The sequence below is a fragment of the Rosa chinensis genome, chromosome 5 (genome assembly GCF_002994745.2).
Source record: "Rosa chinensis cultivar Old Blush chromosome 5, RchiOBHm-V2, whole genome shotgun sequence".
Taxonomy (NCBI): domain Eukaryota; kingdom Viridiplantae; phylum Streptophyta; class Magnoliopsida; order Rosales; family Rosaceae; genus Rosa; species Rosa chinensis.
In genome coordinates this window covers 11,425,882-11,435,355 of record NC_037092.1, presented here as the reverse complement: position 1 = coordinate 11,435,355, position 9,474 = coordinate 11,425,882, and the positions used below count along the sequence as shown (strand labels likewise).

General features: G+C 39.1%; 2 protein-coding genes across 2 annotated transcripts; both read left to right on the top strand.

Moving 5' to 3' along the window:
• The first annotated feature begins 1,202 nt into the window (after nucleotides 1-1,202).
• Nucleotides 1,203-2,761, top strand: LOC121048807 (wall-associated receptor kinase 2-like). Its single transcript, XM_024301376.2, has 2 exons — nucleotides 1,203-2,116; nucleotides 2,328-2,761. Exons 1-2 carry the CDS (start codon nucleotides 1,235-1,237, stop codon nucleotides 2,349-2,351), a joined length of 906 nt encoding a protein of 301 aa, XP_024157144.1. The 5' UTR covers nucleotides 1,203-1,234; the 3' UTR covers nucleotides 2,352-2,761.
• On the top strand, nucleotides 2,111-3,882 carry LOC112164998 (wall-associated receptor kinase 3; the record flags this gene model as incomplete). The annotated part of the gene is made up of 2 exons (XM_040505720.1): nucleotides 2,111-2,501; nucleotides 2,717-3,882. A coding segment is annotated over exon 2 (1,119 nt), but the record flags the coding sequence as incomplete, so codon positions are not given.
• Between the last annotated feature and the right edge of the window lie 5,592 nt (nucleotides 3,883-9,474).

Below are 9,474 nucleotides of genomic sequence, written 5' to 3'. Positions count from 1 at the left end.
CTGGACATGGGTTTGCACCCGTTGTTTTTCTTGCCCGGTCAATACTGTTCACCTTTTCACTGTTCACGCTACTGTTCATCTTTTCACTGTTCACCTTTTCACTGTTCAAGACAGATCGCGTCTGGCCACCACCTGCATCAGCCCTCTACCAGCTTCGGAGTATCCTCTGAATCGGATCAAGACCTGCAAAAGATAGTCCCCGACCACTGCTCCGCCATACCAATTGTCCCAAGACGCTGTACTACTAGCCACCACGCCCCGATCGGAACTGGAAATTCTCCCATCTCTGAACCACTGTAGATCAACTCGCATCCACCATCTTCGTGCAACCACTGCAGAGCACCACCTCGGATCTGGCCTTCCATTCGACCCGCCACATCGTTCTGCCAGAACGATACAGTACCCACCCCACCACAGCAACAATCCCTGCCACCGGACACCGAAACCTTCGATCTGGAGAAAAAACTCCCCCATCAACAATTGCGGCGCCACGCGTCAATGGGTTGTCCCTCACTTCCCAAGCTGGCGCGTCTCCTTCTCCCCTGTTTTGTTGACGTAGCCCACGTTCCCTTGCAGACTTCCTTCTCCAAACCGCTGGCCTGTTTGTTGCCTGGTCATGAAATTAGTCATGGGAATGACTAATTTCTTGGCTGTAGTCAAGAAGGAGTCAGTTTTGCCCGGGCAAAAAACCACCGGTGCAAGTATGAAAATTGCTCTCAAGGTCACCACATAGGATTTTTCTTGACTATGACCAGGCAAGGGCAAACCGCTGCACTTGCTCTAATACCTCTAATCTATACCTGCATGTCATAAATATCTGTGGGTTGTTATCCCAAAAAAAAAAAAAAAAATACAACATGTTTTTCGCGTGTTGATATTTACAGGACGACCACACGAACAACTTCCGGGAAATCGAAATTGCAGCATAATTGAGCAACAGTAACTTCAGTTTCCATTTGCACGTGTGAAAAATGGCTGGACGGAAATAGCGGAAAGTAAATCCCGCGCTGTGGTTATTGAACCGCCGACTTCCGGGCTGAATATGACAAATGGAGTTGCATGGTAATTGCACCTACTCGATGGAAATAAAAGGGACAACGACCTCGATCAACCTTCATGGACTTGAACCAATTACAATCAATTTCAGTTGCAATCACTTCAGCACACCTGAATTTCTACATTCTAAACCGAGCTCCGACCCTAGCCTGCTTGATTTGGGGTCGTAGATCAGATCATGGCGTTGCGACTCTCATTGGTGGCAGTCCTACTCCTGTTATTGGTGGCTAGTACTACTACAACAACAGCAGCTGCTGCTCAAGCCCTGCCTGGTTGCTCAGACAAGTGCGGCAATCTCACAATTCCATACCCATTTGGCATGGAGGAGGGTTGTTACCTGCGAGAAGAATTCTTTATCAATTGTAGCAATACCACCCAACCACCAACAGCATATTTAAGAGCCAGCAATATCATTGTTACTAACATTTCCCTTGATGAAGGTGAGTTGCAAATATCCAACAACGTGGCTGAAGCTTGCTATAACGAGCAGGGCAATGTGACATCCAGCAAGGATTATTCGCTCGACCTGCCCTTTCCTTATACGATATCCGATACCAAAAACAAGTTCTACACTGTTGGTTGTGACACTTATTCAATTTTACAAGGCTTCCTAGGGGAAGATGAGTTCGATACGGGGTGCATTTCCATATGCAACGGGCTTGACATTGTTGATCAATATTCTTGCTCTGGCGCTGGGTGTTGCCAGACCAACATCCCCAGAGGGTTGAAAAATACGACGGCTTCGTTGTATACCATCAACGGTCATGAGGATATATGGGAATTTAACCCCTGCAGCTACGCCTTTATTGCAGAGCAAGGACAGTTCAATTTCTCTGCTGCAAGTGTAAAGAAACAGGACAAAAACTACCGGCTTCCAGCGGTTCTTAATTGGGCTATTGGGAATGACACAGACTCCTGTGCTGAAGCTCAAAAGAGGAAGGGTTTTGCTTGCACGGCTAATAGCAGGTGCGCCAACGCGCCTATCAATGGGTCTGTAGGTACTTGTGCCAGTGCTTATCTGGTTATGAAGGAAACCCCTACCATCCAAATGGTTGCCAAGGTGTGATGATGATCAAAGATTTCATTTTCATATATAGTTGATAGATCAGTTTATTAGCATTGCAGTTTTACCAAATTAATTGATTCGTGACATATGTCTTTGCCTTTCCTAACTTACATATAGTTTGTTGCATTTGGAAACTAAAGCTGAAAATCGGGAATTTACATTATAGATATGTGATATAAATATCATATGATATAATTCTTTGCAGATATTGATGAGTGCACGGCTTTAAACCCCTGCAATGGACTGAATGAAGTATGTATTAATTCACTAGGGAATTACTCTTGTTTATGTCGCAATGGCTACAAAAACAATGGCCCGAATGGAAAGTGCATCAAAGACAATTCCAGCGACCGTCTCCTGCTCATAATTCTTTCATTGGGTATGCACTTAATATACTCTTTCTAGTTTTGTAAGACTTATTTTTTATTTTTTAGGGGCATCACCTAATAACCCCTTAATCTATTGACCTCTGTGATTTGCACATTCCTAATCCCTCCCGTAGTTATTCCTCATCATTACCAATTGAACTTTTACCTCAGGAAATTGTGGTATGCAAAAATAAATTATAATGACTGTTGAACTATATATGTGCAGGAATTTCTGTAGGCCTATTTGTGATTTTATTAGTTGGAAGTTTATGGATGTATTGGGGACTGAAGAAAAGGAAGTTCATAAAACTCAAAGAGAAGTACTTTACAGAAAATGGTGGTTTATTGTTAAAACAAAAACTCACTAGTCAAGGAGGATCTGTTGAGACAACCAAACTATTTACTGCAGAAGAACTTGAGAAGGCCACAAACAATTACCATGAAAGTAGAATCCTTGGTGAAGGAGGGTATGGAACAGTTTACAGAGGCATATTACCAGATAACCAAGTGGTTGCAATAAAAAAGTCCAAAGTTGGTGCCCCGACTCAAACTGATCAGTTTGTTAATGAGGTGATTGTTCTTTCTCAAGTCAACCATAGAAATGTAGTAAGGCTATTAGGTTGTTGTTTAGAGACAGAAGTCCCTTTACTAGTATACGAGTTCATCACCCAGGGCACTCTCTTTGAGCACATTCACAAGAAAAAGGGTAAAGGGTCATCACTTTCATGGGAACTCCGATTGAAGATAGCATCAGAAACTGCAGGAGCACTAGCATACTTGCACTCCTCCACTTCCACACCAATCATACACCGAGATGTGAAAACAATGAATATACTATTAGATGACAATTACACAGCCAAAGTGTCAGATTTTGGAGCTTCACGTTTCATTCCTATTGATCAAACTCAACTAGCAACAATGGTGCAAGGCACATTTGGATACTTGGACCCTGGATACTTCCATTCAAATCAACTAACAGAAAAGAGTGACGTCTATAGCTTTGGAGTGGTTCTAGCAGAGCTACTCACAAGTAAAGTGGCATTTTCTTTTGCAAGGGCTGAGGCAGAGAGATGCCTTGCACACTTTTTTGTTTGTTCGGTGGAAGATGGTCACTTGAACCAAATTCTATATGATGGCATTATTAAGGAAGGAGATATTGACCAGAGAGTAATAGAAAATGTGGCCCATCTTGCAAGAAGATGTTTGAGGGTAAAAGGGGAGGAAAGGCCTACCATGAGAGAAGTAGCCATGGAGCTAGAAGGAATGATTATGACAAAGCATCCACGGGGTTCTGCAGATCATTACTTCCCAGAAGAGACTACGCACTTGCTCGGATCACCTAATACTTCCAAGGATTATGTTGTGAATTTTGACGGTGATGGTGGTCCTGGTACAACCAGTGGGTGTGACAGCATGCAAATCGAAATGTTAATGTCATATGCTGATGGGCGATAGAGTTAGTAGACTTTTTAATAGTAATGCAGTGTTTGAAATGTAAACCTATATCAGTTTGTGTGGTGTTTAATTATATTGTATGCAACTTTTCTCTGTGTGTATGTGTACAAATACAAGTTTAACGTGGTCTTCTCCATAACTTCAGGTTTTTTAAGCATGCACTCTCCAAAAGAATTTACCCAACACCCAGATCCACATTCCACATAAGTGCAGATATTGAACCGATTACCATCCCATTATAATCAAGTGGAATAAGTAGACATCAATACAAGCAAAGATTTGATGGAACTATTTGTACAGGTTACTTTGTTCTGCCTCAGTGAGTTATATGACTATTTGTTCTTTATGCGAAAGCAAGAAGGCATAACTGTATTGATTCCGGGAAGGAAATTATAATTAGATTTCAAAAACGTCCAAAATTAAAGATATAGACTTTCATAACAAGGAGAAATTCCAATCAAGGTTATAATTCTAGCGATAGTGAAGGACTTACAGATATCAAGTAGTTGCCAGTCGAATTGGGAACACAGCAAAAGACACAAATAAAGTTGTAGCCTTTGTAAATTTCAAACAACATGAGTGGCAGCTTTTCGAGCCTGCAAATTTCAAAAGGTAATCCTTGTTAAGAGAATCAACAATAGTTGAATAACTCCAGAAGATAAGTGGAGCACATTTGGAATGGATCAAATGATACTGCAAATAGTATAACCAAAGAAGCTACTCGAATAATGCTTTTTTAACACTTTTTCAAGTTCATGAAATTGAAATGGAGAATAAAGTGACCACCTTCGAATTCAGCTGAATTTAAACCGTAAGCATTCAATCAGTGTTTACCAACTTGATAGTACAAATGAAGCCCAAAAACACACAATACAATTTTGGTCGTGTTCAGGAAATGAAGTAGGATATACAGAGAAGGGAAAAGATATACAAAGTGAGTAGACAAATCGAACCTGTTTCTGAAGAGATTGGCGGCTGCCGGAGATGAGAACAGAGAAGAATGTGGAGGGTTTAATCGGGTTGGTTGACCGTTGATGCTCTCCCGCTTTTTTTGGGAAAAGATATTTTCCTTTTCCAAGAGGATTTAATCACGACTCATGTCGGCCCGGCCCAGTATTGGTCCTCTTTAACATTTTCGTTCTTCACTCAGATACTCCGATACTCCCGGCGCCCATGATTGACAATGTTGAAAACAGAGAGTGATGGTAGAGTGATCCTGGTGGGAAAGAAGATGAGGTAGAGACCGTGTTGGGTATGGGTAGGAATATGGATCCAATTGGTGGCAGAAGAGAAGTTCCTTCAGATGTTTGGGGAAAAAAAATTGACACGTGTGGAGCTGTGGGAGAGACACATCATAATTGGTTAGTAGTGGCTAACCACATATAATCAGCCAATATTATCCCTCTTGGAGTCTTGGGTGGCCATGGAAAGCATTACTTTACTCTTGGGTTTATGTTGTAGGTGAGATTCAGTTCTTGGTCTGTTTGCTAATTAGTTGCATATATAGTCCATGGGGTTCGGCTTGCTCTGTTACATTTGGGATTTGTATTATCAAATAAATGATATCTCTGATATTTAGCCGTTGCCTGGGCTCTAGTTGAACTTGGGATATATAAATTGGAAGAGAAATCACCAAGAACCAATTATATTCTTGAAAAACACCATCGCTGAGGTAATGACAATAATTAAAGTTATTGAATTGCTTGAGTTCGCGACTGAAAGTATGCGTGGTTATTAGGTGATTTATCTCTTGTTCTCACATTCCTTTATTCTTCTTTTATGACACCTTGGCAGCCTAGAGTGGATGCAATGATTGTATTCTTGAGATTTCTTAATTGCATTAATTTTCTTAGAGCTAGAGCAATTAATCATGTTGTTGATGCTTTAGCTAATTTTAGTTCTTCATTTTGTACTTTCTGCAAATTTTGATCATTGCTCGAAGTTGTTATACTTACATTTGATGTCAAATTAACAACATCCTAATCAAAAGGAGTTAGACTTCCATCACGAACATGCATTTCTATGGAATAACGACACTACATTGTTTATCATTCTAGCGATAGTTATCGAAGGACATACAAATATCATGTAGTAGCAGCCATTTGAACTAGTACGGGCACCTCCAACCCTTTAGTCAAAAGCCAAAGTCATTTGGAAAATTTGACACCCCTATTCATTCATATTTTGCATCTCCAACCCCTTTTAATCAAAAGTCATAGCCATTTCATAATTTTAATCATTTTATATAATTATTTAGCTACAATATGAATTTATATATCATACATAATAATCTTATATAATATATCGTCGTTTAAAATTTTTTTAGAAACTTTTATTTTATTTTTTCAAGTGTTTTTTTGTTTAAAACTACATTACTTTATTATTAGCCGTTGAATTTAATTCATCGCATTTTTCTTACCGTCAGATTAGAAATTTAGTAATTATATATTTATTTTTTAATTTTTGTTATCAATTAATCTTGGCCTTCCATTTTGAATCGAGTTATTGAGGAGTGAATCAGAGCTGCTCATTTCCTAACTGTAGGAAGCCTACAACGGCTTCTGGAGCATGCGGCGCCAAGTGTCGGCCAACACCAACGTGCGACTCCATCTTGTCATTTGGGCATCTGGACCTTCTTTTCTCCCTTTGGCGCGTAATTGATCACGGCTACAAATTAGATAGTGGAAGGTGGGGCCCAGCCTTCTCCCCTAAGCCATTTTGGCTTTCTAGTTTCTACCTTCATTCCTTCGTCATTTTGACTCAAGGTATGACTTGTGCGGCTGCTCTCAAATCTTGATTAATGAAACTGCCAAATACAAGGGGTGGACATTAAGTCTAAACCCTTGATTAGATTAAGTATCTAGAGAACATTCCTGAATGATATCAGTAGTCTTTACAAAATATATGTATTTAACATGCACCTATTAGTAAAGAGCGCTCTATTGGATTCTATTTTCTTAGAGATAGTGGTGACATAATGAAAAGATAACTCGATTACAACGAAACATAATTACCAATCTCACGGCTTTCCTACTATGTTGCCACAGAAGAATAAATCCGACGACACTTATAGTTTCATCCTACCACTAGAAAGTTGCGACCATTTAACCAAAATGAATCGTCGCCTCGCTAAGCCCGGCAAGACACCTAGAGTGCATGCACATACATTCATTACTAAAAAAAATTGCAATTGCTTTGCCTTTTTACTTCGGCAACAGTTGCCGTCGCAATTGACACCTTATTGCCACGGAAATTGTTTCGTCGCGATTAAGCCTTATCATTTGCGACGGAAAATCTTTGCCGTAGTAATTTTGTGCTCAATTGTGACGCTTTCACTCCTTGCAATCACAAAACTTATATGTATATGTACTTTACAAAAAAAAAAAAAAAGGGAAAGAAACCGTGGCAACACAATAATGTCACTGTATTACTCTTTTTTAATACTGGTATGAGTGTGCTTGGACATAAAATAAAATTTTCAATTTTAATTATAAAGACATTGACCTATACCAATTTGCCTCCAAAAGTTGTTTGACTTATACATTGCATTTAAATTGTTGGTGTTCATTCTAAAGCAACCATGAAGTGGAAAATAAATTTGGAGAAATCAACCACTCGATGGAAAGATTGTAATGTTTTATAGTGCTTGTAAAAAATCCAGCAAATTTGGTTCTTGTTTCGAACTCGATCAACTAGGTCAAACTTAATTATTTTTATAAACCTATATTTATATATCATACACTCCAAAGGGCAACATCTATCAATTCAAAGAAAATAGGAAAACCGACTGTTGGATGAGATTATTACAATAAATTATGAGTGTGGTAAAAAATGTAGCCAATTTCACCATATTTTCGAATCCAATCGAATTGGTCAATTGTAGTCACTTGTATGTCTTCTTAGATGACCGATGGCGTGACGACCGTGAAACGTGCTTGTTTTTTCACATCATGTTTGTAAATATTCTATTAATACATGTGCGTGGACATAAGATAAAAATTTCAATTTTAATTACAAAGACATTGGCCTATACTAATTTGCCTCTTAAAGTTGTATGACCTAAACATTGCATTTAAATTGTTGAGGCTCATTCTAAAGTAACTATGAAGTGGAAAATGAATTTGGAGAAACCAACCACTTGATGGAGAGATTATAATGTTTTATGGTGGTTGTAAAAAATCCAGCTAATTTGGTTCTCGTTTCTAACTTGATCAACTAGGTCAAATTTAGTTACTTTTATAAACCTATATTTATATATTATACACTCCAAATGGCAACCTCTATCAATTCAAAGAAAATTGGAAAACCGACCGTTGAATGAGATCATTACAACAAATTATGAGTGTGGTAAAAAATTGAGCCAATTTTACCATATTTTTGAATCCGATCTAATTAGTCAACGGTAGTCTTAGCGCTAGATCAAAAACTTGCAATATTATTTCCAATTAAAGGCGTGCTCCCCTTCTATGCTGTGACTATGCTAAAAGCGCCAAAATTTTTGGCCAAATATTAAACTTCCCTCTCAAATGAAAAAGAAAGAGATTGAAGGCCGGTCAAATTCTGCTCACTCTTTCCCTCTCTCTCTCTCTCTCTCAAAATCCCCTCTGCTCCCAAAACCCTAACCATTGCCACTACTCCTTCTCCACTCGCAGCTCTATCCCCGCCGCCTAGCCTTCCTCCTCTTCTTCTCAGGCGGGACCTCCTGCAACGGCGTCGTCGAGGAGCTCAAGAATTTCCCCCTCGCTCCCCCACGTGCTTCACGTTTCCGCCGACGGAGGAAGCACCGCCAAGATTCTCTGCGCCCTCGGTAATTTCTAGTGTAATTTGTTTATGGGTTGGGATATTTTACGGATTGATTAAGGATTTGGTGTCTTGGTAGCTTGATCTGCTAAGAAGTGTGATCAATTTCATGACTGGGTTTAATGATTTGGATGTCGGAATTACTGTACGTTGCTGAGTTAGAATTGCTATATATTTTCAATTCCTTACTCCTTATAAATTGGGACAGTTCAATCTTCTCACGTTTCACATTGTATTGGGTCATTTCTTTGGTATAGGAATCAACCATAGAACAAATGGCCTTGTTCTGCTGAAAGTAAAGTTCCTCCACTTAGAACAAATGGCCAGTGTTATAGTGCAATTGGAGTTTTTCTTGTTTATTTCTTTAGTTTCTGTTTTCGTAGTTTTCTGTCCTTTGTTTTCTTTTAATTAATTAGCATAGCAAATGATCCCCAAAATCCCTAAAAATTTACCAGTATCCAGATTATTGTGTTAGCTTAGTGTCTATGAAATTTCATTGAAATCAGAGTAGTTTAGGTTAGGTTTTCTTTTCCGTTTTTGTTTCTGGTCAGAAGTTCCTTGGCAGTTATCTTGAGGTGCTTGAGAGTAACCCAGACATTGACCGGAATGAAACCTTGGGCCAGTTTATTGAGTCACATCACTACTCTAAACTATTTCTGAAGGCTTACCTTGTGAGTTATGCATGAATCACTAAAACATAGCTGTCTTAATCTGTAATATCTTTTTCTA

Excerpts from the sequence above, each read along its gene's own strand:
- LOC121048807 (XM_024301376.2), top strand. The coding sequence starts at position 1,235 with ATGGCGTTGCGACTCTCATTGGTGGCAGTCCTACTCCTGTTATTGGTG. Across the intron at positions 2,117-2,327 it reads CCATCCAAATGGTTGCCAAG|ATATTGATGAGTGCACGGCT; the intron begins GTGTGATGATGA and ends AATTCTTTGCAG.